Source organism: Puccinia triticina, chromosome 2A (assembly GCF_026914185.1).
Source record: "Puccinia triticina chromosome 2A, complete sequence".
Taxonomy (NCBI): domain Eukaryota; kingdom Fungi; phylum Basidiomycota; class Pucciniomycetes; order Pucciniales; family Pucciniaceae; genus Puccinia; species Puccinia triticina.
Window position 1 is genome coordinate 6,547,957 of NC_070559.1, and position 27,810 is coordinate 6,575,766.

The window sequence follows — 27,810 nt, forward strand, 5'->3', positions numbered from 1 at the left end:
CTTTTGAGGATAAAAGGAGCTGCGAGGCATTCAGATATGGCCTCAGGCAACTTTCCCGACTGGCTTCCAGTTGGGGGGTTGTCTCACCCCCATCCGCTGTTGCAGTTGCGCAGTTCGATGGGGGATATTCGTGGGCCCCCCTTGTGCTTAACGGCTGGGGGTCTTCCTCCCACCGTTTTTTAACCCTGCTAGACAGGGATGGACGGTGGGCCACGGTATGTCAGCTTGCTGACGTTGGGTGGCTGGGTGCGGGCTTGATTCTTACTGTGTGGCCTTATTTTTGTGGAAATTTTATGTTGTCCAGCATGGTGCACCTTGGATGGTTTTATGAAAATCTGTAAAAAGGGGAAACCTTTGATTTTTTTTTTGTATTTTTGATCAAAATGTAGGGGGAACCCTTGATTTTTTTTGTAGGAATCTCATGCTTTAATATACTTGGATTTGGCTTTGCTTTATCCCATTCCTGTATCCAAATTCCAATCATAAGGGCTTTTGCTGTGACTGGCAACAAGGGTCAAGGTCAATCCTGAGGCACTGTCAGAGTATTTTTTCCAAGGCCTGTCTTTGCTCATGTGCAGCCATATGTTGTGCATCTCGAACCTTTGCAGTATTCACTCTTAGAAAATTAAAATCACCATACATAGCTCCTTTTTTCATTGAATTGTTCTGTTACGCCCCGTTTGGACGCAGTGTTATACATCATAAGTGGGTGAATATATGAGGCGCAACCCCAGGGGTTCCAAAATTTTAGTGGCAACGGGGGGCAAACTTTGGGACGCGCATCATAAATTTGCCCTGTTTATGACATATATAGCGGTCCGTCCAAACGGGGCCTTAATTAGTTGTCAATTATGCTGGATCTCATTCCATTGTATCCTTATCTGTTTACGTAATCAAGTGAGTGATTGTGATTTAATTGAGTTGGAACTTGGAGTAATCTACAGTTTTCAGAATTTCAGTTATAGGGTACTGCTGCCTGCATGTTCAATTTTCACCGTGCTTGACAGATTTCACAGGTGACAACTTCCTTTTTGGGTGCTGGTTCAATTGTTCCTTTTTTTGCCATTGGACATTTTTTGATGCATTTCTTTTGGCAAATCTCAAAAGCTGAGACTCATTTATGGTATTCAAAATTGCATATGCCACTGTTTACATAAAATCATAAAGCCCATTTTGGCTGGGAGATGTCAGCGTGCATAAAACTTAAAGTGACATCTCCCAGCCAAAATTGCAGTTTATGATTTTATGTAAAAGAATCTTATGCAATTTTGAATACCATAATTTCATGTGGCGCAGCCACAATTTCCCTAGTTTCATAAATATGAGAATTTTCAAAAAATGAAAGAGGGATAAAGATGGATGCAAGAGGGAAGAGGGACTTAGTTAATTTCTGTTAAGATTGAGTAGCCCGTATGTACTACTTTTATGCTTATAGATAGTTATGCTTCTACTAAGTAGCCCAGTTGTACTCCTTTACCGGTTTTTCACTCTCAGCTTTTTCCTCACTGAAATCATATCTTATATTTGTTGAGTTTAGTACTCAGGTTTCTGTTTTGTTCTTTATGCTTCTCCCATGTCTCTCACATCTCACATACATGTCACAGTTTGTATGTAGTCTACCTGAGGCAGCAGGCATGGAAGGACTCTCTCTTCATCCTTCCACGACCCTCAAACACCGCCACGCTCCGTGCCTGTTGCCCTCAGGTTAGTTTTGTTCTCTTTCTTTTCTCTTGCTTGTTTTTCATTCCCTATCTTTGTGATATGAAATTCATCCTTCCACGACCCTCGAACACCGCCACGCTCCGTGCCTGTTGCCCTCAGTCCCTGTTCATCTCATCAATATTCACGGTCAAGCCCCTTGTGATTCCCGGCAGCCCTTTGAGCTTCAGTTACACCTGGTCCCCCTCAACAATTTCACCTTATAATGATCAGATGCAAGAATTAAAAAAAAAAAAAAACTAACCGGCAAGGTGCGAATCTGATAAAAGCGCCCCTGGCAAAAGGATCAAGCCCAAAGGTCTTGGAAAGCGGGAAAGCAGGATTGACGGATGGCTATTTGTTTGCTGGCTTCGGCTTGGAAATGGTGGCGGATAGGAGAAGCTGTTGACCATCCGGATGAGTGAGGCACAGGAATGGTGCTGCGTGGCCGCGATGGTCAAAAATGAAAAACTCATCACTTGAAATTCAAATTCGAGGATTTTGGCGAACTGCAAATCAGTGCAAGCATTATCAAGTACATGGACCGCTCTATGCTGAAAGGTCTTGGTAGTCCGTTCACGTTGCAATTGGGTGTTGTACTGTGCTCTCTTGATGAGTGTCAGGATGTTGCTTGCATGGCTGTTTTGAAATTGGCTGCCTGCACTCTCCTGATCTCTAGGTGCCTGTTGTAGCTAACACTGCTTTGGTTCTTTGTTTTTCCCGGAGTGGTTACCATGGGAGCTAGTTTCAGTTGTATGGCTGAGCCGGTGCTACATAAATCCTTTGATGTCTGGATGGATGCCGATGGGGGGAATATTTTGTACGGGATGGATTACATAAGCCCGCATAGACGGCCACCTCCCTTAGCTTTCCATCTTCCTCTGGCTCTCCATCGCCAACCACAAAAAATCAACACACGCAAGCCAGTCGGCCCAGAACGATGTCCTCACCACCCACGGTCATCCTCGACTCATCCTCAAGCTCAGAGGGCCACTCGGACCATTCGAGCTCAACCAACTCAATCTCCCAGGCTCGATCTAAGCTAAACAAGAGGAAGCGGAAGCAGAAGAAGAAAACCGGCGACAAATATCTGATCAGTGCCGACCAATGGACGCCGATTGCAGGACCATCAGTCCCAAAACCACTCAAAAAACAGCCAATCTATCCCCAAGAACCACTCACCCTATTCGAACCCGTCACCAACGCAAAACTCGTCAGCCTCTTCGAACCAAGCTCGTCATTCGCAACAACAGCAGCAGAAGAAGAAGATGCAGTATCAGCTCAAGCAACTCAAGAAGCCGAAAAACCCATCCTGGTCACCGTCGAAGAAAAAATATCTCTCTACATCAACTGCTTCGAAGAAATGCTCAATACCGTCCTCAGACACGAAAGCTTCCTCTTCCTACCATCAGAGTTGAAGATACTCAACAGCTGGCAGGCACTCCCTCGTAAGAACCAATCGGTCTTTTTCTTCGCTTCCCGAAATCACAATTATACTCATAGTTTTACACAAAATATATATGTAAATAAATAGGTTCATCCAAATATTTATTTGTGAGACTGTTCATGCGCAAACATGATAATTGGTTCAGACTAGACCAGCTGAGCGGCTACAAAGCCGACATAGGTGACCTCGAACAGGCGTGTGGTCCGCTGTGCACGTCAGTGGATGAACTGGTAGCCGCGATTCCCATCGACCCGCTGCTCAATACACCCAATACCCCTTTTGGAGGCGGAATGCCCGATACCCTGACCCAGCTGTACCCAGGACACCAGCCGGCGGCGATCTATCCCGGTGAATCCCCGAACATAATGTCTGCCCAACTTCAATACAGCCCGTCTAGAAGCATGGACGATATTCAATTTAATGGCCATCAACTCAATCCCTACGACCCTTTTCCAGGAAACAGCAATCCTCAATACGCTACTCAAGAGCTTCCAATCCCCGCTTCTGGACTCTTCAGACCTAGCCCACCACCCAAGATCGACCAACTGAACCCTCACAGGCCTTACCAAGGAATCGACCAGTTCCAATATGCTGGCCAAGAGCACGGCATCCATCTCGATGGATATCTGAGGTCCAGCCCTCAAGTCACATTCGAACATCCACCCAATCCACCACAGCACAACACGTATCAGGGCATGGATCCTATCCAGTACTCTGTCGAACAAGCCGGGATCTCTTTGACTGACTTCCTGCGATCTAGCCCGGGAAACGATCTCTATCAACCGGCTCCGTATAGCCCTTATGCAGAACTCATTCATATCCCATCCCCTCATCAAGCGCCCCGAGCGTCTATCGATGAACTACTCCGATGTAACACGCACGATTTGGCCATGCTCGAAGGGCCCTACGCCGGCGTGATGCAAGATACTGAATACACCTATCAGGGCCAATTCGTATCCCCTAGCCAAATCTCTCCTTCTATCCCTCTAATGCCACAGCTTGCCTACGACCCCATACCAGTGCCCGACTCGCCAGTCGATTCCCTCAAGACGGATGAAGGGATCATCACCCAACTAAACAGGTTTGCGAACCAAGCTAACCACAAGAAACAGCGGCTCGACCCCAACACCTGGCCCCGTCTGGATCGCTGTGCAGTTGATGGGTCACCTGGGCGGGAGCGGATACCATTCAATGTGTATGACTCTCAGAGTCATACTCTCCCCGACCTGCCGCCAGTCCCCCCGCCCGTAGATACCCGTCCTGTCCCCAACTCCAAGCTGCTGGATCCAATCTCCACCGCTCCATCCTCATCTCCCCCACGGCCATCCCCACCCCAGACCAAACGAGCACGAGCAGTCCAAAACAAGCCAGCATCACCAGTCCGGAGCAACGTAGCATCACCAGTTCGGGGCAACGTAGCATCACCAGTTCGGGGCAACGTAGCATCACCAGTTCGGGGCAACGTAGCATCACCACTCCGGAGCGACAGAGCACCACCAATCTACAGCGAAACGGATCCCGAACTGTCTTGCTTTGCGACAATGACTTCTTCGGTTGATTATGCTCAGCTCAATACCGATGACCTTTTTGGATGTATGAATTTGGATGAGTTGAAGAGCTTTGCTAAAAAACTTCAAGCAAATCCTCATACGACTAGAGATATGATCATCATCGGCATCAAAGCAATTGCCTCTAACCAATCCACTCTCTTCGGCGCTCCCTCTACTACCACCAAAGGAAAACAGAAAAAACAACTCTCCCTGAAGTTTACGAAAAAAGGCTTGAAGGAAAGTCAGATCTCGTCTCTCAATTCAAGAAGTATGTGCGCTTTTGTTTCTCTTACTTTCCCCATTTTTTGTTCATGTGCTGCTTGTACCTGCTCGTCTTAAGGGGGTCCTGATGTCGCACAACAATTACATAGTTTTGAAAATCATAGGACCATCGATCAAATTACGACCTAAAGTGTGTTCATTATTCAAGCGGCTCCATTTGATATTTTATCGGTCGACGACCATATCAGAGAAGACGATGACAGCATCGATGCTCGCGCAGATGAAGATCCGAAACTACCCGAGCTATCAAGTAATCCGAACGAGCTCGATCTTTGACTCGCGGGAGCAACTGATCAAGTATGAAGAGGCCCTCGAGCTAGAGAAACAGTTCGACGATCTCTTAGTCAACGAGCGTCGCCCGTGGAACGAGGACGAACAGGGAAAAGCCCGGCGCCAGGAAGCTAAGACGCTCCGGTTGAAGAAAGCTTTGGACGTCTTCGAATCCGCTTGGATGCTTTGGCAAATCACTGTCTGCGAAGAAAATGACCGGCTCGAAAAACTTCGGCCTACTCAAGACCTCGCGTACCATGATCACGATCTTTCGAATTACTACAAGCGGCGTTTCCATCCAGGTTAGATAGACCTTTGTTTTTGATCCCTCACAGTATATCGTGCCCGCAGAATCTCAGAGCTGGTGAATAATCGTCACTTTTCTCAAACCTGTGTCGCCCTTAATAGGTTGGCCTTTGACCCGAATCTTACAAAAAGGGCTAGCGGTGCTAGCACGATTCGAGGAACACGAGCGGGAGGCAAAAGTCCTAGAAGCCTTACTCCAGCAGCCGCATTTCCGACGAGGGAAGCGGGGGCAATGGTACGACAGACTAGCGCTAGTCTTGATGACCCATCTGGCTCGGGACGAGTCGTTGGCGATGAACCAGCGAGCCGTCCACATGAATTCGGCCTTATATACCTGCGAGCACGGCCTGACGGACCCGGATACCCACCAGCTCTATCGGTTCAGTCTTGGACGGAGACTGGCTAGGCTCCAGTCGCTCGACCCCTCCATCCATCATCCTTCGCAAACCTTGCTCGAAGTCGAGGAGTGGAAAACCGCACGTCGGACTACTATCCATCGTACCATCGTCAACGAGGACCGCGAGGTCGGCGCTAAAACTCGCTGGCTTAGTTCCCTCGATAAAACCCCTATCTCCGTTGAAGAAATCGCCTTGGAACATTACATCTCCAATCATCCTGGATGGAGAGGCTTTCACTCCGAAACGGGAATATTAAAAATGATCGTAAGTCCCTTCTTGCATCATCATCGTTACTCACTCTGACACGTCCTGTTTCTCTTGGAACAGTTTTCGTTGGTTTTTTGGGACATTATCTTTGCCGCCGTCCCCGGTGCTTTTGAAACCAGTTTCCAGACGGCTCCTCTCGATATTGCAACCGATGCATTCAGGATCGGTGAGCCCTGCATTCCCGCCCCGCCCTCCCGACCCCACCATCCCACCCCCCCCCCCCCCCAAAAAAAAAAAAAAAAAAAAAAAAGAAAAGAAAAAGAAAAAAGAAAAAACCCTAAAAAACTAAAATAAAAGGAATATAATTTCACAGTACGCCGACCATTAATCGAAGACAGGATGCGAATGATTGAGGAGCGAGGAAGCGAAGAAATCATGGCGCGGATGCGAGAAACCTATGCGCGAGAGTGCGGTCGGAAGACCTGGTCGATCGGGATCAGTCCGGCGTCTTGGGCGCGCTATTCGCTCGAAGATCTCCTGCAAATCGTCTGCTGTTTCTCCGTCCAAGCCTTCAGTCTGATCTCGAATGCCTTCTTCGAGGATTGGAGCGTCTGGGCCGCCGGCGCCCCCGATCTTATGTCCGTCCTCCTCCGCCACCACCCCTGTCACCTTATTCTGACCTAATTTTTTTATTGAACGCGCGGGTTATGTAGTATTTGGAACCCGTACCTCAACCGGTGTAAATTTGTCGAAGTTAAAGGCCCGGGAGACAAGCTATCGGAACAACAAAAAGTAGTTACCTCTCCACCCATCCCTGCCTTTTTCTTGGCTGCTTGGTTGACTGATCTGTTGTCCTCTTCTTCCCGGTGGGGTTTTTTTCTTCGATAGAATTGGTTTAGTTTGTTGTTGAAGGCTGAGGGCGTCGAAGTCGAGATTTGCTCCGTCAAGGAAGACTAGCCAAAACCCCACCAGTGCTCTCGCCCTCTTTTCATATCATTTAGGTTCTATTGATTTGTTTTGCTTGCTTGCTGGTTGGTTTTTTTTTTTTTTTTTATCTTTGTTGTGAGGATGTCAACCTAAAAAAATATTATTCAGACAAAACAAAGCAAGACAGTTCAGGCCTTTTTTCTGCAAGATTTTTCTCTTAGGTTTAGTTTTTGTCTTGAGGATTTGTTTTGGTTTATTTTTGTGCTAATAGGGATAATCTGTGTTTTTTAGATATCTAGACAGATGGTTTAACTATGAACTGCTACTGTTTTATCTTCTCTCTGATTCCAAGCCCTAATTTATGATACAAAATGGTTCACAAGACCATGTATGCATCCTCAGGTGTCTGATCTCCATTCCTTTGCCAAAAAAAAAACACAAAGATTGTACAGCTGTGATGACCATACATCACACAGATATGATTGTGCTCAGTTTGACATGGTTTGGTTATAAGAGCAATCCCACTGTGGTACCAATTTGGCTCAATAGACACAAAGCAGAAAGACAATCTTTTGAAGCACGGAATGATCTTTTGGAATCACTTCTCCCTCATCAAATATTCTCCCACACCCAAAGATGTGTTGCAATTCATGTACCAAGGTGTGGCAGCTCAGTGCCATCCAAACCAGTATCAATCAGATTTTTACCATACACCTGAAAGAAAATCCAGATGATCTGGATGAAAAAAATCCTTCTTTGGAATTCATGCCAAAGTTGATGTCCGTTTGCCAATTTTTGGCCGTTGTTTTCATCCAGATCATTTGAATCATGTTTAAGGTATGTTGTAAAAATATGGTCAATACCAGACTGGTTTGGATGGCGCTGAGCCTCAACACCTCGGTATATGAATTGCAACAGACTTTGGGTGTCAGTGAATACTTGATGAGGGAGAAGTGATTCCAAAAGACCATTCCGTGCTTCAAAAGATTGTCTCTCTGCTTGGTGTCTATTGAGCCGAGATCGAGATCACTTTCTTCTTTGCCAGTTAAAGCTTTCAAGAAATCTACCAACCGAACCGGACGCCCAGTCATTATACCTTCTTTGTGTGATGTCTTTAAAAAAGCAACTTACATTGCCTTCAACAAAATGATCCGACTAGCAAGTTGACCTGCGCCCCCTGCGGCATCGAGTCCATGTGAGAGCTTTGATGCATTGAATTAACTGGTCCTCATCATTCAGAAAATTCAGAGCAGCCGCTGCAAGCGTGAATTGTGATGGATACTTACTCATGACCATATCACACACAGCCTGGGCTGATGTAATCACAATTAGCAGCATGGGACGCGATTTGCTCTGTGTTGAGGTGCAAGGCGCCATTGATTGATCCGTGGCTGGATGGTGGGACCGAGCAATGCAAGGCTGCAAGCGCTCGAGCTTTTGTTAGGATGCCTGGTTCAGTGTTGCCGGTCGGCCCGAGCAGTTTATTGTAAGCCCATTCCAAAATGGAATCATAAATATCATCGGGTGTTTGCCGTTCGGTCATGGCATCACAAACGTAGGCGCCAAAAACGGACTTCCATACTAAGAGTCGCTCCGGAGACACCAATTCCTCCCAGGATCGGGGCGGCTCAGACGAAACCATCACGTCAAACGAAGCGATTTCGTGTGTCGGGACATACATCGAGATTCAGCCTGGAGAACTGCAAGCATCGTTAACGTCCTGAGTTGATCTTGATCATAAGACTGGGGGGGGAAAGCTAGTTGAACGGCCATGCTCCTTAGATCTTCTTCTTCTTCTTGAATGAAAAATTTTGCGACCAGTGTTTCAAATGACGCCGGGCTTTTGAGAAAGGCAGACCATACGAGATGAGGATTGACGTCTGTGTCGTCGTTTTCTGGCAAATCTGCGGGGAACTCTTGGAGTTGGTCGAGACACTCAGTGACTAGATGCTCTTCAAAGTTGCTCGAATCGCAGGATCGCAAACACAGATCAGTCAACCTGAATATAACTACGCGTGAGCTGGCTACGTTGGCCTACCTCCAGCATCCTCTAGGAAAGATGAGAAAGATCAATATTTTTGACAACCGCGGTGCAGCACTTGGAAGCGCAAGTGCAACTCGACGATTTGGTTTTCGTTGGGATGATCCTCGAGATCGGAAATGGCGATTAATGTGATTGTGGTGGTTCTACTGGAAGAGAAGATTGGTTTGATGGCAGAGACCTTGACGAAAGCCCAACCAAAAGTCTGATGGCTTCCAGTTGGTGTGTAATCCCAAACACCAGGCTGATTGGCCGTGATGTCATAAACTTAGCACCCAATTTTTTACAGGCATGCTGATGGTGTATCAGCATAGTTGCTAATTAAAACGCAGAAGTGAACTGTCCTGATTGTAGGGCCACACCTTGATGCATTGGCAGTATTTCACCATTGAAATGTGCTTAACTTTAGGGCAGATTTCAAGCTGTTTCTGAACTTTTATAAAAATTGATGAGTTGCACTGATTTATCAGAAGTACCTCCATGTGGACAGATTTCCAAAATTTGAATATTTTGTTCATATACACCTTAAGGCTTTGTTTGGAGCCAATATAAATATAGGTGATATAATCATTGGTTAATTCAATGAAAACTACAAAATTCAACATAAAGCCTCCAAATATTTTTTCTAGGCAACCTACAATACTCATCTCTTCAATTGTGAAGTCAGATTCAACTGATTCAGCCATATTCAGTACTGTAGTACCATTATATCACTTTTGACCAAAACAAAGCAATATAATGGTATTATGGTGCTGAAGATGGCTGAATTAGTTAAATCTGACTTCATAGTTGATGAGACCAGTACTGTAGGTTTCCTACAAAAAAAAATTGGATTCTTTATGTTGAGTTTTGTATTTTTTATTGAATTTACAAATGCTTATATCACCTATATCTATATTGGCTCCAAACAGGGCCTAAAATTGACTCCAAAGTTTTGTAAAATTCAATTGTGAACCCCCCTATTTGGCTGTTGAGGAGCATGGTGCTTCTCAAATTTCTTGGTGTTGTCTCTTAATTGAGTAATAATGCCAGGAATAAGCCCCAACAAACCATATTGTCTTGAGTGATACTTTCTGAGTGAAAGAATCTTGGATTTGTGACATCTTTCTTGTTGAGGATTTGAAGGACATCCTCTTTCTTGCCCAGCTTGATTTTAATTTTTAACAGAGTCAGTAGGGGGTTTCAAAATTAAAATCAGGTTGTGCAGGACATTGCACAACAACAACCTGGGGGCTCTAGTTTGACTTCTTCAAAAAAGGCTCAGCCTCCAGGAGCAGGAAAAAGGTCAGAAACACACCCTCAAGGGTGTTTCACCCATCCCCAATCACACCCGCATACCACTCATCAAGTGTGAGCCAGCATACACTCAACCTGTCATCACGTGATTACACATGCAATTTGATGACCAGTTGGGTCTGTACCAGCCATTGAGTGACACAACACTTGATGGATGGTTGGGTCTGTACTGGCCATTGAGTGACACAAGACTCAGTGGCCAGTTGGGTCTGTACCCGCCATCAAGTGACACAACACTTGATGGCCAGTTGGGTCTGTACCAGCCATTGAGTAACACAACACTTGATGGCTGGTCAGGTCTGTACCAGCCATTGAGTGGGTGGTACTCACAACACTCAATGGATGGTTGGGTCTGTACCAGCCATTGAGTGACACAAGACTCAATGGATGGTTGGGTCTGTACCAGCCATTGAGTGACACAAGACTCAATGGATGGTTGGGTCTGTACCAGCCATTGAGTGACACAAGACTCAATGGATGGTTGGGTCTGTACCCGCCATCAAGTGACACAACACTTGATGGCCAGTTGGGTCTGTACCAGCCATTGAGTGACACAACACTTGCTGGCTGGTCATCAAGTGAGTACTCACAACACTCAATGACTGGTACAGACCTGTCATCAGTGCTGTGTTTAAATTGCACCTGATAAATTTACCCTGTTTGTGACATATAATGGTGTCTCTTTAGGCCCCATTTGGCACAGATATTGTAAGGTGGTGTTTGGCAGTGTAATTATCTACATATAACTAAAAAAATAGCCTCTGGGGGCCGAACACATGCACATTATCTATCATGCAAGTAACACCAGCATTGGTATGCATGTAACGCCGGTGTCAACGCTCCGCTTTTGTATTAACTGCATCTTACTCCACATGAACAGAACATTCAACCCTTCATGGCTCTGTCTCCAAGTCGGTTTGAGCAGAGTCAACAGATTTATTATTCACACCCCTTGGAACCCCAATTTTGGGGGCTGTTGCCTTGTTGCGCAATAAATAATGGTGACCTGTGAGATTATGGTTCTCTTTGATTCTCTCATGAAATACAATTCATGAGGCCATCTTCAGCACAATAATGCAATCACTTCATACAACAATGGGTAGTTATGTTACCAACAACAGTAACATAATGGGTTTTTAGCCATTATTGTTACAGTTACTTGTAATGACGGGGCATTATGGTAGTGCCGTAATGTAAGAGAAATTTATTGGTGTTTGTTACGTTGTGGGCACCTGCGGAGCGCCGGATAACTGACAGACTCTGGGCTAGGAACAGCCTTTTGGGGTCCGTTAGCGTGTTATCAAGTGGATAACACGCAGTAACAACCTCAAAAAAGAGGCCGTTACGTTACACGCAAGGCCTGCAAAGACCCCGTTACGAATAACGTAACGAGGCGCGGCGGGTAACAAGGGTAGTTAAGTTCCCCAAATTGCCCGGATAACGCAACGTAATGTGACTGTCCATTGTTGCTTCATATTTATGGTGCTGAAGATAGCTGAATCCGTCCAATCTGATGTCAACACTGAAGAGAGCAGTACGGTAGGTGGCCTCAAAAAAGGAAACTGAATGCTTAAATGCTGCAGTGTGTATTGAATCAACCAGGAATTATATCAGCCATACAGGGGGGCCAAGCGGGGCCAACCAGCCATCCAGGCCGCGCAGCCATGGAGCCTGCACATCGACATGCCCCGGCGCCTCGGCGCGCCTCCAAGCCCCAGCACGCAGCACGGGCATGCGGACTGTCAGGGGCAGTCTCCTCGGCGACTCCTACACCCGGGGAGTCCATCCACGGGGAAATCACGCGGATTCCACAAGGACTCCACGTGGTGGCCGTGCGCGAGGTCGGACCAGCGGGTGTTGGTCCACACGTTCACGGGGTCTCCACCAACTGGGCACGGCGAGGAATCCACGTGGGCTTTTGGCTCTCCGTGGATTCCCCGTGGATTTCTCGTGGCACCGACGGGATGGTCGGGTCCACGCCGGCCCCACCACACCACCAACGGCGATTCCACCGAGGAAAACCTGTGATCACGACGGGTTGGTCAAGCCCACAAGGCAGCAACACCTCGAGCGGTGGTCTCCACGTGGCTCACCAGTCCGTCGCATTCACCTTTGGGGGGTGCGGTGGCTCGGTTAGCCTTGCGCGGACCGGATCAAATCCGCGGGTTATATCTGCAGCAGAATGTGGTACCGCCTGGGTACCACGCACTGCATTGCATGGGGGACATGGAGGAGAACTGGGACGAGGAATGATAAGAAAACAAACAACATAAAAAGGAAAAAAAGAAAACATGAAAACATGATAATTCCACCTCCACGCTTGTCACGAGTATGCATGAAAATGCCCAACAAATCAGTCTGTTCTCCTTATTTCTTTCTGCAATCGGATGACTGAGCCAGACTAGCCATTCGCTCATCAATTAAAGAGTATGCGTAGTCATCCAGAACACAACACGAGGCTTTCATGCGTTTTCCGATTGAACCAACGAGCTTCTTGATCAGCTGCCATCCTCTGACAGCCAAGAATCTGAAGTCAATCTGATCCTGTGCAAAGTCAAACGCATCCGCAAAAGGAATAGACACTGGGGAGAGTTTCGATGGCGATGATGCTTCTCCTTTGTCATAATAATTGGTACCGAGAAGGCCCAAATCTTTTCCAAAGCTTAGCAAAAGGAAATCGAAAAAACAAAAAAAAGTTGAGCCATGTGTTTCTGATGCCTACAAAACAATGGGATGTGAGCTCGACTGACGTCATCTGGACAAAGGAGTCCATCGTGAACCAGAAGAAGAGGTCACAAAAGTCGATGCTGTGATTTGCTTTCGCAGTCGACTTCAATATATCAAGCAGCCCATCCATGCTTTTATTGGCGGAAGGGGCGATAATGGTCTTTTGAATTCAATGGCAGCAAAAAAAACAAGCAATTCAGATCGAGATAAGCTTTATGCTGAAAGGTATCTGGATAGTGTTTGTTCATCTCACCTTGAATGTTTTGATGCTAAAGATTGCCGAGGTGGCCTGTCAAGCTCTCTTCCACGCAATTGTGCACGTGTGCCAGATCCCAACCTACATGTCCGAGTCTTTGCGACCGAAGCAATCATTCAAGTATTAGCTGGGTGGACAAGAAACAGCACATGAAGTAGCTGAAGTAGCTGCAGGCAGTCAGACGCACAGCGGCCACCCGGGTGCCTTGTGAAATCTACTGTCTTTTCTCTTTGTGGTTCCAATTGCTAGGAAAAAGACGGCAAAGATGGGGGACATGCACAAATTTTGTCCGTCAGACAATGGTTGCATCCAGCTCAAATCACGATGGCTTGTTGAGCTACGTACCTCGATTGCAACTAGTTGTGAACCATTTGGATATGTGACGACTGGATTAGCTTATGGCACGGTCAGCAGGTCGAAGGAGTCAGAATTTTTGGCTCATAATTTGATGAGGAGATAGGAGGAGTCAGAATTTTTGGCTCACAATTTGATGAGGAGATATGATGTTTCCTAGGTGCTGGATTACCAGGGTTTTGAGCAGGGAAAAGTCCAGCTTGTCGAGGTTTAGCTCCATGGGGACGACCCGACCCTTTGACGACATCCGCATCATCTTCGAATCGGATTGGCCGTTTTTCTGGACCCTGACGAACAGTTCGTATTCGAATATCTTTCCATCGGTCAATCTGGTTGAAGCGGGGGTGGTGATGGTGGCTGGGTCTGCAGGATGTCACATGATCGTTGAGTGGGAGGGCTGCTGGTTGTTGTGGGACTTAAGAGGGACTTAAGAACAAACACACAAGTCTCGCCTCTCACGGCTCAAAAGGTGTGACGTGGAACCCATGAACGCCATGGAATTGTTCCCATCGGCTCCACCGGGCATCCAAGCAACGGCCGTGGATTCCCCATCTGTGGGAACCACGAGGATGCGCTGTTTTACACAGTTGTCGGCTCCACCGTGATTCTATCACGAGGAGATCCCAGGAGGGTGGAGCCGACTGGATATCACATCGTCACCACCCATTTTCGACGGGGTGGTGATGGCGACGTGGGGCGCCGTGAATTCCACGCGGTTTTCACGGAACCGGTGTCACGCGTCGTATCCACAATCTCGCTCGCCAGGAAGTACCCCCGGCGTGTAGTGGATACAGCGGCCAAGCGCGCCGCAGAGCTCGGGGGAAAGAGGACGACCGGAGGAGCCTCGAGGGCCCGAATCCTCAGCAAAAACGCGGAGAGACGAGACGGTGTGTCGACGCAAGAAGATGGAGAGAGACGGCGAGGGACGCGGGCGAAACGCGGAAGAGTCGCGGAGAGAACGGGACGCCCCAAGCGCAACACCGGGGCGTCATCGCTTGGGCTTCGTAGACATTTCAGGACTGCATGTTGGCTCGTATCTGGGGACCCATCCTTCCAGGAGGGTCCCTGTCTGTAAACCTTTTCCACGCCCATGCCATCACTTGGGCGAGGCTGTTTGCATATTCATGAGGGACTATAATGCCCTAATGGTCCTTATTTCACCGTCGGTGCTAGCTGGAACAGCTTCTAGTACTCGGGACCCGTATGCTCAATAATACTCTTGGCGAGGGGAGGTATCCGCTCCACACGCTCTGCAGAGTCAGTCTCTTGGCGCGTGGAGCCAAGGCCTCCGAAGCAGTCTCTTGGCGCGTGGAGGCGACTCTTCGGCTGCGCGCGCGGGCGAGGCCGGCATTCGCCGCCACGAAAAAAGAGAGGCTCCGGTCTATCAGAGCCAGGTTCTCGGCGCGAGGAGGCACCTCCTCCGCGGGCTCTGGGCGCAGGCTCTTGGAGCGTGGAGGCGACTCCGTGGCTGAGCGCGCGCGAGGCTGCGACGGACGAGCACGAAGAGATGGACGGATCGAAAGAGATTACAGCGCTGGGGGACGCACATATTGACGTACATAGATGGAGACAAAGCGCCGATGGCGGCGGACGACAAGTAGTCGACTGGAAATACATACGAAGATAATGAAGACATCGGGGGAAGGGGCGACGGGAACAACAGGCGCGAGAGATGTTAGCAGGCAGAGAGAGAGCGGGCAGGCGCGCAGGGGAGAAGGAGAGGAAGGATGCGCTGGAGAGAGGTGGACGACATGTACTGCTACTAGCGGGTCCTGTGTGTGTCGGTGTGTATGAACAAACAAGAAAGGCCGAAGGATGGGGTTAGGTGTACAGAGATTGGACGTGTGTATTTGTATAGCGGGGTGGCCCAGTAGAGGGAGCGAGAGGAAGACGGGGGTCGGGTTCGGGGCGGCGGGGGTGTGTGGAGAGAGGGGCGGCCGTGCGTGTGCGGCGGCGGCAGGAACGTGTATGTGTGTGGATGCGGAAGCCGCCGGAAAAGGAAGACGCAAAGCGGGCCGAGAGCAGGAAAAGGGCTAGTCGAGGGAGGGGCGGAAGGAGATGACTTCCATGACGGTCTTTCCGTCGCGCTTGCAGAACAGCACGGCCTTGTCGTCGCGCAGGGTGATGCGCCAGACGGCCTCACAAGGCTCGGCCAACTCGCGGATAAAGCTGCCGGTCTGTGAACAAAACGCACACACACATCGATGTCAATACTCGAGATAAGGAGGGGGAGGGGGGGGGGGGGGGGGGGGGGGGGGAAGGGGGGAAGAGGGACCTTGAAGTCCCAGAGCTTGACGCGGCCGTCGTTGCCGCCGGTGACGACGAAGCGGTCGTCGAACTGGAGACAGGTGACCGAGTTATCGTGTGCGCAGAGACGATGGAGACACTCGAAGGAGTCGAGCGAGAAGATGACGACGCGGCCGTCGGAGCCGCCGGTGACGAGGACGTTGGACTGGCCGTTGATCTGGACCTGGCCGACGAGGGCGGTGTGGCCCTGGAGCAGGGCCATCAGCTCGCCCGTGCTCGCCGACCATATACAGACCGTCGAGTCCATCGAGCCCGATGCGATCCGGATCCCGTCGAAGGCCACCGCATAGATCTGGTGGTAATGGCCCCGCAAGACTTTCAGACACTCGCCCTGTGTGTGAGACACCGCTTCAGCTCCTCTCTGCGCGCTTTGTATCAGGCTGGGCTCTGAGAACACTCACCGAGTCGACGTCCCACAGCCGACAGGTGGTGTCGTAGCTGCCGCTGACGGCCCGGTTCCCATGCACCTCGATCGCCCGGACACTGGAAGTGTGGCCGACCAGCACGTGCTTCTGCTCCCCGCGCTCGATGTCCCAGACGCGCAAGGACGAGTCGCGCGAGCCGGACACGGCGAGCGGCCGGCCGTCGAGCACCTTCAGACAGCGGATCGTCGAGCTGTGGCCGTGCAACACGTACTTGCATCGTCTTTCGAAAAAAAAAAAAAACTCTCGGGACCCGTTAGCGATTCTCTCTGCGCCCAAGCTCATCCCGCACTCACCCGGTCATCACGTCCCATACCCGCACGTCTCGATCGCACCCGCCACTGACGACCAAGCTGGCCTTCTGTCCCCACCCGCGGGCGATCCCACAGGCACTAGCTTGCTGGAGGTTGCCCGCGGAGGGCCCACCGGCGCCCAAGCCCATCCCGCCGGGGGTCCCGTTGGCGCCGTACTGGGTCTGGTGGCTCGCCGAGCGGGCGCTGTAGTCCTCGGAGTGGCCATGGGCGTGGGAGGTCATGAAGGAGCTGAAGGAGGACGGGCGGCGGGGGCGGCGGTAGTCGAAGCCGAGCGGGGCCATCCGCGGGGCCGCTGGACGACCGCCGGCGGGAGTCTGCGAGTTCCTCCTCGTCGACCCGGTGGCCGGTTGCTGTTGTGGGTGGCGGAGGTCGGCGGACATGAGGTCGGAGGCGGACGAGGGCGCCTGGGGGATCCGGGAGAAGGAGGGCAGCGGGGCAGCGGCCTGGAGGACGGCGGCGAGGGGCTGCTGGGGCTCGTGTGTGCCGGGCCATTCCTGGGTGGCCGCCATGGGCACCGGGGCGGCCGGCTCGTCGTGCGCCATGTTGGCGGAGGCCGGCTGGAAGATCGAGCTCATGTCGGTCGCGGGAAGCGTGTAGCCCCGGACGGTGGTGTCTTGGCTCCCGTGTCGGTCGCGGGTCCACGAGTTCATGCCCAGGCCGCCGTGGCCCCGCATCATGTTGGTCGCATAGCTCGAAGGGTGGTAGGCCGAAGAAACCCACTCGGTGGTGGGAAGATTGGCGGATGATGAGGGCGACTGGTGTTCTTCTTCTTCTCCTTCTTCTGGAGTCGTAAAGAGTCCATGGGTCGATTCGGGTTGAGGGTAGGAGGCAGAGTAGTGCTGCTCTTCTCGTTCAACGTGCGACTCGGCCCTCTTGCCCTTGATGTCTTCGGGCAGAGGGTCGCGGGGGTCGCGGATCCCCCCTTTGCTGACGAGCGCGAGACACCAGACGCCGAGTTCGTGGCCGGTGAGGGTGCGGGCGAACTCGCCGGTGTGGGCGTTGAAGACGTGGATCTTGCTGGTGGCCATGCCGACGACGATCCAGTCGTCGTCGAAGCCCAGCGAGGTCACGACGCCCTCGTGGCCGTCGTTGTTCTGCGAGGTCTGCATGGCGACCAGCTCGCCTGGGCCGCGGAGCCAGTTGGATTCGGTGAGGTAGGCGCGCTTGAAGTAGGACTTGTAGGAGAAGGGGGTGCGGGGGGAGTAGTCGAAGTCGTCGTAGAACGAGCTGGCGGACAGGGGGAGCTCGTTCTGGGCGAGGCTGGCGGGTGTCCAGAGGGCCGAGTCGGGATGGTCGGGGATGCAGCAGCTGGTCGACTGGGAGTTGCAGCTTCCGAGGGGGTGGTCGTTCGAGTTCGATTCGCGATCGGTGGTGGAGGATGGCCCGGGGTCGAGGTCGGCGAAGGCGGAGAGGGAGCGGGTGAGGTTGAGGCTGAGGCCGAGGATGGGCATCGAGTGGGGCCTGGTCCTGCGTGGGGAGGTGGCATCGGTGGGTGCAAGCATGCCTGGCTGGGGGGAGTTGGCGTTGATGACCTTGTGGGGCTGCTTGATGGAGGATGCGAGGGGGGCGGGGTGGGGAGGGTGTGGGGTGGTGGTGGTGGTGGTGGTGGTGGTGGTGGTGGTGGTGGTGGTGTTGGTGGCTGTGGGGGTGAGCGCAGTGGCGGGGGTGAGCGCGGTGGCGGGGTTGAGTTGGTCGAGGCGGGGCGAGGAGGGGAGGTCGCTGAAGCTGTTCCTCCGCGAGATGGGCAGCTGCTGGCTGAGCCTGCTGGTGGGGTCGGTGGTGCCGAGACCGAGGCCGGCGGTGGTGGTGGTGGTGGTGGTGGTGGTGGGATGTATTCCGAGGGAGGATGGTGGTTGTTTCTTCCTCCGGCGGCGCTCCTCGACGCCGGCGCGGTAGGTGGCCACCCTGCCCTTGCGCTCCTTCTCCATGCGCTCGGCGAGGCTGGCTGGCTGGGCGGCGCTGTTGCTGAAACCGCGCCTGGAGCACATGCCCTTCCAGGTGGCCTCGTCGCTGACGAGCGAGCGCCAGAAGCGGCTGACCATGCCTGCGCGCATGAGTGTCTTGGGGTCGTCGACGAAGCTGAGGATGTGCAGGGAGATCTCGATGGGCAGTTCGCGGAGGAAGTCGCGCTTGAGGCGGGGGAGGATGCGTGCGGAGAGGCTGGTGAGTTCGTTGAGGTTGAGGCTGGGGAGGAGGGCGCTGAGGAAGTGGGCGCGGCTGGGCAGGCTGAGTGCGGCGAATGCCTGGAGGAGGGCTGTGTGTGGGGCGGGTGCGGGTGCGGGTGCGGGTGTGGCCCAGGGGTGGTGGTGGTGCTTGGCGGTGTCTGGCTGGGGGGAGGGTGCTGGGGTGGGCGGGGAGACTGCCCTGCCTGGATGGGCCATCGCTTGGTGGAGTGGTGGAGTGGTTGTTGGTGGTTGTTTTCGATAGTTTGGATCATCAGGAGAGAGAGAGGAAGAGACCAAGACCCGTGACAGGGGCTGTGACAGGGGAGATGTCACAGCAGTGTGCTGCACCGCAGTCCGCAGCCACCTCCATCCAACCCAAAACAGAACAACTTCCCAACCCACCACCCAAAAAACACCATCCAACAAACAACCATCATGGCAAAGAAGAAGCCAGCAACAGGGTAAGCACCCCCCACACACCACCCACCCACAAAGGAAACGCACACTGACCCATCCAACACAGAAAACCCAAGCCCACCAAGAGGGAAACCATCTGCATCTCATCAGACACCGACCCAGCCCCAGCCCAGCGCAGGAAGAACTCGATCCCAGAAGCATCCCACGCCAGAGCAACACCCAAGCGAAGAACATCAGCCAAGACCGAGCCAGAACCAGAACCAGAACCAGAACCAGAACCAGAACCAGAACCAGAAACAACAACAACAACAACAAACCAGCAACAGGCCGAAGCCCACAAGGAACGCGGGAACAGCCACTTCAACGCCGCCCGCTTCCCAGAAGCCATCGCCGCCTACTCCCAAGCCATCGCCCTCAACCCCGACAACCCCGCCTATCTCGCCAACAGGGCCGCCGCACTCATGGCCACCAGAAACTACCCCGCAGCACTCGCCGACATGCAGCTCGTCACCTCCCCCCGCTTCCCCAGCCCCCCCACCCCCAAAAACATCCTCAGACTCGTCCGCTGCCACCTCCCCCTTGGGCAGCTCTACCACGCCCGCCAGGCACTCAAACAGCTCCTCGAACACGCCCCCGAGTCCCCAGACGCCCGGAAGGAGGACCGCCGCCTGGCCAAGCTCGACACCATCCTCAACACCCTCAGGCGCGACCGCGAGCGCCAGGACTGGAGCATGCTGCTCATCGGCCTCGACAGGCTCCAGAAGGAGCTCGACGCAGGGCCGCTCAAGGCCAAGGACTGGCTCGTCTGGAAGGCCGAGGCCCTGTGTGGCCAGAAGAAGTGGGACGAGGCCAAGGCCATCTGCAACGAGCTCGTCCGGGCCTGCCCCTCCGACCCCGAAGGCCTGTACTGTCGCGCCAAAGTCATGTATTCCCAGGGAAACCTGACAGGTATCATCGATCAACTGACTAACCACCACAAACCACATACTAACATCATCTACAACAGCCACCGTTTCCCACTGCCAAGAGGCCATGCGCTGCGACCCGGACTTGGCAAATGCCCGGACCCTCCTCCGCCAGGCCCGAACCATCGAGAGCTTGAAGGAGGCAGGGAACACCGCATTCAAGGCCGCAGACTACAAGACGGCGATCGACAAGTATCTCGAAGCGGGCTCGGTCGACCCGGCCAACGAAAGCCTGGCGATCACCCTCGACAGCAACCGGGCCCAGGCCCTGCTCAAGAGCGCGCTCTTCCCCGAGGCCATCGACCTCTGCTGCAAGATCCTCAGGACCGACAAGAACCATTTCAAGGCCCTCAGGACCAGGGCCAGGGCCAGGAAGGCACACAACGAGCTCCGGCCCGCCCTGGCTGACTTCGAAAACGCCGCCAAGATCGCACCTACCCCCAAGGAGAAATCTGAGATCCTCAACGACATCAAGAACACCAAGATCTTGATCGCCCGTGGGAAATACGTCGATCATTGTTAGTCTTTCCCCGCTGCATCTCAAGAACTCTAGCTCACTGATCCGAGTTCGAATTCCCCCCCCCCCCCCCCCCCCCCATTTTTTTCTCTATCAGACAAGGTATGCATCAGACGAGCTGCGACGAGGGGGTGTCGAAACGATTGCTGAACATCTTTCCTTGTAGGTGCTGGGAGTATCCCGGAATGCATCCGACGACGAGATCAAGAAAGCGTTCCGCAAACAGTCGCTCATCCACCACCCCGACAAAGGCGGCAACGAGGAAAAATTCAAAGTGTGTCTGTCCGACGCGGGGGCTCATTAACTAGCTGATCCCGTGTGCGGCTGTGCAGGAAGTCAACGAGTCCTACACGGTCTTGCAGGACGCCCAGGCCAGGCGCCGGTTCGACATGAGTCAGTCCATCTCTGTCCCCAGCCTGAGAGCGCGCGCGGATGCTGACGGCAGAGAACCCCTGAGAGCGCGCGCGGATGCTGACGGCAGAGAACCCGCAGTCGATCCGGATAATCCGGACGCAGGCGCGGCCGACATGTTCGGCGGATTCGGCGACGACGACGACGCCGACCAGATGCCGTTCGGATGGGACGGACTGTGAGCCGCCCTGGGAGCCCTTAAACACCCCGTCCAGAAGAATACTGATCCCTTGCGCTCTTGCCCCCAGCTTCGGCCATTCCGCACGCGCTCATGCCCACGCACATTCCCATCACCACCACCACTCCTTCACCAGCGCCACCTCGAACCCCTTCTTCACTCACTCCACCCGGGGCTTCTGATCTCCCTTGCTCCTCTACAGATCTTCCCTCCCCCAGATCTCTCTCTCTATCACTTGGGCTTTTTCTTTCGGCGTGGGATCTTGGGCTTGGTTGGTCGTGGCACTGCGGCGCTGTTCCTCGCGGCGCTCCTCCGTTTGTTACTCCCCCTTTTTTTGATGAAAATAACAAAAGTCGCATATCGATGTACGACGGCGGGAGTGGTGCTGAGGATGGGGCTGCACCTGTCGGGCAGAGTGTGGCCGGCGAGCCTGCGCTGCCAAGCCCCTCCCGCACAGTCTGTCTCTTTTCGGAGGAGATCGGGCAGCGGGAGCTCCGAGATGAAGAAGTTGTTGTAGATCGTGATAGCGTCAGTGAAGCACGCGAACATATCCTCGGTGGATTGGACACTCCGCTGCTTTGGCGCCGTGGTAGAGGTCACCATTCATTTGAAACAAGCAGAATCGGTGAGACGCGTGCATTCAAGGATGAACTGAGGGAGCGTGTGCCCACACTCTGCTGTGCCAGTCTGTCCTCAGCGCGAAGTTATTCGAAGCTCATGAACCGACCGATCCGGCAGCTTCATGCATCTGACTGGGGTTGTGATGGCTGCGAGACTGGGATGGGGGAAGTGCCACGTTGCTTGCTCTCTGATAGCTTTCGTAGCCAGTGAATAAACGAAATGGTCCGGTCTAGTTTTGCTTTGTCAAGCAAATCGCGACAGACTTGTCCCGGGCGCTGATTAAACGCGCTAGTTATAAGTCTCATTCGCAGCTGGCCTGCTCATCCTGGTAGTTCCCCTCCTTACTCTCGCCTTCCCCGCCGCCATCGACTGCCGCCTGGAGCGGCGACCCCTCATTGATCAAAATACCGAAATCATGCCCACTATTGCCTCTGGAACTCGGGCAGATTGTGCCAGAAAAGCTGCTCGAATAACGGGATCTATCTAGTTCCGCGGACTGCCGACAACGTAGCTGAGATGTCTCGACACGCTGCAAGCCAGCGCCGCTCCAGACTGCAAGCTGGGAGAGGGATCCCGCAGACTGAGTCTCAGCTCACTGCCGGCATATCGTCCACCTCCTTCTTCACGCCTGCTCCATCCCCAGCGGAACCCGCTGGCAGTGGTCCGGCTGCAACGCCTCCACGCGGGGACGGCCAGGCTGCTCCTCCACTCACCCCCGATGCTCGCCCTTCGACACCTACGGCTCCGGCCGTCCCTTCCGCTTCTCCCTCCCCCGGCCCCTCTCCGACACCCTCGGCAACCGATGCTCCAGCTACCCGTCCGCCCGCTTCCCTGCCCTCCACTTTGCCCCAAAAGGCCCCGAGCTCTGAGCCAATCATCGACGCGCCGGGGGTAACCAATCACACCATCTCGGCGGGAAGCACGCTTCCCCCAAACCCTCCAATCAGCTCCTCGCCCCAACTGTCTGCACCGCCCCTGCCGATCACTCACTCGCCAGGCCGCGATTTCGAGTCGCAATCCGCAGCCCACCATCCGATCCCCCCCAATCTCATCGAAGCCCTGGCTGTCGTCGGTGTCATCTTGGCTCTACTGTCCGGCGGGATTCTGTTCTGTTACTTCAAAGTGAAAAGGAGACAGAGGAAGACCAAAGTAGTGGATGAAGGCTCGGCAGAATCCGACTCTGGGACGGCCGCCAATATCCTCCAGCTTGCGCGAAGCCTCTCGCTGTCTAGCAGTACCGAGTCTAGGCGGGTCCCGGCCTGGCCAATCGACAAAAAATCGATCAAGATCAAGAAGGATCGGACGCATACTCAGAGCTTTCCGCCGGGACCTCCGCCTGGAATCCCCCGATATCCAAGTATCGTGATGACTTTGCCAGAGGGCTCTCAAAATTATCTCGCAAGACTGGATAAACATAGGCGTTCGGATCGTGTTACTTATATTTCGAGTAACTACGGACAGCCAAAGCAGGGGAATCAGTACGTTCCAGCGGATCCAATCAGCAGGGTAAGAACTAAGACTGACATCCTTCCCAATTGTTATTTTTAGGACGACTGAGTACGACGAAGAGGAGGAGATTTCGCATATCCCGATCAGTTATGAGACCAAGCCATCCACATTCACGCGCCCGCACGCTGCTAACCATAGCACGCGAGCGTCCGCCGAACCGGGCACCGGTCCTCCCCCGGCGGCCAAGAAACCAAGCCCGAAAAGATACACGCAACGGATCTCCAAAGCTGCGCGGAGACTGGTGCCCGACCACCGCCGGGCGCCTTCCGGCCCGGCAGCGAGCCCGACGGCCGGAACGCTTCCGCTGGCTTTCAGTAAACACAAGAAGCTCTTCCACGCGGCCCAAGCTGACACTCGCAATAAGCCTGCAAACCCGTGCCCGGATTACAAATCTTCGCTGTATCCGGGCGATTCGAATTATCCAACTAATTATAGCTTCTATCATCGCAGAGTGAATCCGCAAGTCCATCCGAAATATTGATGCATCTTGAAAGATCACATGTTTCGCTGGTGTGGATGAATGCGAAACTTCGATTGATCCTGATGCTGTCTGTTTAATTCCAAAGTGATAGTAAACTTTGTGGCTCATTAATCACTCTGAAACATTAAAGAGATATAATACCTTGTAATACTTTTCACTTCATTTGTAAATCTATTTATTTTTCTGGGGATGATGTTTCTCAAATTCTACTAAGAAAGGAATCAAATAAAATTAGTGTATGGATTTTTTGAATGATTTGTGATTCTAATTTGTGATTCTAAACCCTCTAGAATCTACATCACAATCAATCAAGCCAGATTGAAAATGCAGGACCCCATCTGGCGTAGATTCTACTCAAATTGAGCCTTCCTTCAGGACCATGTGATACCTCGATCAGACCCTCTGCCTCAAGCCCTCCCAGTCGAAACAACGGGGCTAACCTACACAAAAGCAGTCCAGTGCATACCTCTGAATCTGGGCAGCCTACATTCACAAAAGATAATCACAAGCTGTATAACCGTGTGGCCCATGCACAGTTGAGAAAAGATCTTGTGAATAAATACAGTTGTATTTCTTGGAAGTGTCAGGATTCTTTTCGGGTCCCATTTTTGTGACACTGAGATGGCGGGTGGGTACAGGCTGGACCGACTGGGCGATGAGGAAACTTCCTCGACGGGCAGGTCAATGTTGTACTGACCGAACAAGCGCCTCATCGGCGAATACGGGGCCGGTGGCCTCGCAAGTGGCCGCGGAGGAATCCCCATTGGCGGGTAGGCGGCCGACGGAGGAGTGGGCCTGTTGGTACAGACTGTACGAGCCCGCCAAGAAGAAGAAGGATTCCTGCCCGATGATCAGGTATTGGCCTCCTTGACCTCAGTCCGCGAGCAGGTCCAGTCTGAGTCTACTCTGTGCCTCGCCTTGTTAGGAGGCAGTATCGCCCGATTCCGTCGCAACCGCACCTACCCGCAGAGGAGGAGCTCTCGGACTCCATGCCGCTGTAGTCTTCCTCTGCCTTCCCCAGGGAGAAATGCTCGAAAACATGAGCCTCACCGAAAGCCCCGCGCACAGAGATTTCCTGGGTTTTTGGAGCCGCGGACGGGAGGGCCGTGGCGGCGGGATCCGCAAACCGACGTGCGCAGGTAGTTTCCTCTCATGTGCGAAGGCGAGGAGATTATCTATGTAGTTCCCTGCGATAAATTGGAGAGGGGCCCTGTGCACAGGTCGCTGTGTAGCCGGCTAGTCGCGAGGCAGCCCCTCCTGGGGAACGCGCCGCGCGAGGGATCCCCCTAATCTCAAGTGGCTTTGTTAAGCTAGGCTGCAATATATGTACTGCAGATCATAAACATTGTGCAAGGGTGGAAGCCTGCTGAAAAAGGGAGTACAAAGATCTGCCTTATCAAGCGGAGACGGGGGTGGATGGGTATGTATGGAGGCTCCTTTAAATGGCACTTGTACCTACAAAAGCTGATGCATGACAGAATTGACCAAGTATCAACGCTTTCGGTCATACATCCTACAGTACAAACCAATCAAGCCTTAAATTTTCTTCCCTTCAGAAATCCTACTCTGGTTGACAGACAACTCATTTGACCACTATGCCAAGGTACATAGGAGAGAGGGATACAATACATATCATTAAACCAAACTCAAACTGAAACATCCATAGCCAATTAAGTTGAGCTGTTGAGGAAGAACCCTGGAAGACCAATGTATTACGTTATTGGGTACATAGGTCCCAATTTTGAGACAATGGTCTCTTAATCAAGTATGCAGATCTTTATTAATTCAAAACCCATACTGCATACCCAAAGAAACACTAATTGCAGATAATGAATAGCTGTTTGAATGTCTGTAAAAGGAACCACAGGTCTTAGTTTCTCATTTCACCTAGAAGCTACCATCTCCTATCATTTCAAGTACCAAAAGCCTCATAAAAGGGCATAATTCTAGAAAATCTGGGAGAGATCTATACCATTATAATTTTTATCCAAGTCCCATAGAACTACCATGAAATATAAATATCATTTTTTTATTGTTGGGCTCTGCATTTTTTCTATTCCAGCGAGATTTTTTACCAGGACCCAGGAGATCCAATTGATTAGAGCAATTGATGCGGAAAATCATCAGCCTCACAGAACTACCCTACCACTGCGTGGTATGTGTCCATTTAAAAACTGTTATGTTTTCTTGTCATTTCTTTGATGGTGATCATGGATAATATGTGGCATCTTGATTAAATCTGTATCTTTGCAGCACTTCCTCTGAAGAAATCATCACATATCAAAATATATGCCTTGATTAACCATGGCATAAGGAGCTCAATATCAGCAGAAAATGAGGATCAAAAAATAAGGGTGGTAGACCATTTGGCTTTGAAAAGAAGTTCAGTCCTTTCTCCAAACCTTAATCATTGAACATGAATCCATGATCCAATTAATATATAAAATAGTCAAAAGCTGACAAGTTCCTTTTTTTTGAAGGATTGAGGGTGACAGATAGTTGGAAGCTCAATAGAGGCAGGTTCCCCAGATTTTCCTACAAGATAGTAATTAAAGGTGAATTTGAAAATAACATTTGATATTTCTTGGTTTCTAGATAAGGTTCTCTTGCTTCAAAAATATGCAAAAACGTTTCCTGCCTATCAGAATGAGCTCAAGTGCCAGCTTGCATGGCTTGAAAAGAACACTAGAGGAAAATATTCTGAACAACTACCAACAGTAAAAGAATTGTTTGAACAATCAAAAAAACAGATTTCTAATCTCATTAAACGTCGGTTTCTAGAACTTGGAAAAGTAGATGAAAATGTTACATTTGTTGACCCGGATGGGTATCATGAAGGTTCACAACAAGACTCAGAGGATACAGATACTAAAGGTGCACAATCATACATTCCAGAAGATTTGAGATCATTGATCAACAAAAAATCATCTCTATTACTTTGGAAAGGAGTTGAAGAGATCCTGGCAAATCACAGTCAAATTTTTGAAGATACAGATTTGAAGAAGCAAAGACCAGGGAAAAAATTGGGGATATTCAAAGTCTCTGACCATCCAGTTTTTGATAAATTCATGGTCTGGAAATATGCCTTCAAGATCCTGGATTTCCTTTTTGAAAATCAGTTCATTGATCACCAAATGCTCACAAATCTCTTTGAAAAGGATCTCAAAATGGCTCAGTTGGTTGTTACCTATACTCTCAGTAGTTTTAAATTTGAACTTGGTGAAGATTATTGGAAATTTATTGACAACTTAACTGAACACTGGTATTGGCCCTACTTGAATAAATTTTTCTCAGGTAACATACCCATTTTCTTAAAACCATTCACTAATTTATTTGATTGAATATTCACATCTTTTGGTTTTTCCACAGCTCTTGGCAGAAAAGAAAAATTTATGATAAATTATGTGTTCCTTATTGGAAAGTTAAAGTCAAGAGGAACAGAAACTGTCAACTACTATGGCAAAAATCCATGGTCTGAGTTTTCTAGAACTTTCCCCTGGGAGAAATGTTTCAGAAGATTACAGACTAATCATGCTCTTGAGAAATCACCCAATCATTCTGTTAGCTCTTCTGGAATTCATTGTAATCTCAAATCTGCTCAAATTGATAGGCCTGAATCTGATGATCAAAAAACCTCAAATAGCTTGGCATTCTCTGAAGAAAAAGACATGAGTGAAATTGTCAATCAAATAGTTGATCCTAAAGAATATACGCGTGTACCATTTTTATTGAAATCTTTGAGAG

At 51.3% G+C, this 27,810-nt stretch overlaps 8 protein-coding genes across 8 annotated transcripts; 3 read left to right on the top strand and 5 right to left on the bottom strand.

Moving 5' to 3' along the window:
* Positions 1-3,264: 3,264 nt before the first annotated feature.
* PtA15_2A700 (uncharacterized protein) lies at positions 3,265-7,115 on the top strand (the record flags this gene model as incomplete). The annotated part of the gene is made up of 7 exons (XM_053166748.1): positions 3,265-4,963; positions 5,067-5,549; positions 5,656-6,215; positions 6,279-6,384; positions 6,532-6,796; positions 6,872-6,950; positions 7,047-7,115. 7 exons carry the CDS (start codon positions 3,265-3,267, stop codon positions 7,113-7,115), a joined length of 3,261 nt encoding a protein of 1,086 aa, XP_053017938.1.
* Positions 7,116-8,382: 1,267 nt separating this feature from the next.
* PtA15_2A701 (uncharacterized protein) lies at positions 8,383-8,858 on the bottom strand (the record flags this gene model as incomplete). Its single annotated transcript, XM_053166749.1, has 2 exons — positions 8,383-8,666; positions 8,765-8,858. The coding sequence occupies 2 exons, from the start codon at positions 8,856-8,858 to the stop codon at positions 8,383-8,385; spliced, it is 378 nt and encodes a 125-aa protein (XP_053017939.1).
* A 3,931-nt stretch (positions 8,859-12,789) lies between these two features.
* On the bottom strand, positions 12,790-13,279 carry PtA15_2A702 (uncharacterized protein; the record flags this gene model as incomplete). Its single annotated transcript, XM_053166750.1, has 2 exons — positions 12,790-13,084; positions 13,173-13,279. The coding sequence occupies 2 exons, from the start codon at positions 13,277-13,279 to the stop codon at positions 12,790-12,792; spliced, it is 402 nt and encodes a 133-aa protein (XP_053017940.1).
* A 592-nt stretch (positions 13,280-13,871) lies between these two features.
* Positions 13,872-15,395, bottom strand: PtA15_2A703 (uncharacterized protein; the record flags this gene model as incomplete). The annotated part of the gene is made up of 3 exons (XM_053166751.1): positions 13,872-14,122; positions 14,952-15,243; positions 15,315-15,395. 3 exons carry the CDS (start codon positions 15,393-15,395, stop codon positions 13,872-13,874), a joined length of 624 nt encoding a protein of 207 aa, XP_053017941.1.
* A 397-nt stretch (positions 15,396-15,792) lies between these two features.
* Positions 15,793-19,183, bottom strand: PtA15_2A704 (uncharacterized protein; the record flags this gene model as incomplete). The annotated part of the gene is made up of 7 exons (XM_053166752.1): positions 15,793-15,936; positions 16,035-16,397; positions 16,468-16,711; positions 16,785-16,888; positions 17,255-18,118; positions 18,686-19,045; positions 19,163-19,183. The coding sequence occupies 7 exons, from the start codon at positions 19,181-19,183 to the stop codon at positions 15,793-15,795; spliced, it is 2,100 nt and encodes a 699-aa protein (XP_053017942.1).
* Positions 19,184-19,402: 219 nt separating this feature from the next.
* On the top strand, positions 19,403-21,637 carry PtA15_2A705 (uncharacterized protein; the record flags this gene model as incomplete). The annotated part of the gene is made up of 8 exons (XM_053166753.1): positions 19,403-19,428; positions 19,740-20,332; positions 20,391-20,867; positions 20,964-20,968; positions 21,033-21,140; positions 21,199-21,259; positions 21,359-21,455; positions 21,526-21,637. 8 exons carry the CDS (start codon positions 19,403-19,405, stop codon positions 21,635-21,637), a joined length of 1,479 nt encoding a protein of 492 aa, XP_053017943.1.
* Positions 21,638-23,441: 1,804 nt separating this feature from the next.
* On the top strand, positions 23,442-24,066 carry PtA15_2A706 (uncharacterized protein; the record flags this gene model as incomplete). Its single annotated transcript, XM_053166754.1, has 2 exons — positions 23,442-23,554; positions 23,625-24,066. 2 exons carry the CDS (start codon positions 23,442-23,444, stop codon positions 24,064-24,066), a joined length of 555 nt encoding a protein of 184 aa, XP_053017944.1.
* A 681-nt stretch (positions 24,067-24,747) lies between these two features.
* PtA15_2A707 (uncharacterized protein) lies at positions 24,748-27,373 on the bottom strand (the record flags this gene model as incomplete). The annotated part of the gene is made up of 4 exons (XM_053166755.1): positions 24,748-24,938; positions 25,030-25,074; positions 25,164-25,253; positions 27,370-27,373. 4 exons carry the CDS (start codon positions 27,371-27,373, stop codon positions 24,748-24,750), a joined length of 330 nt encoding a protein of 109 aa, XP_053017945.1.
* Between the last annotated feature and the right edge of the window lie 437 nt (positions 27,374-27,810).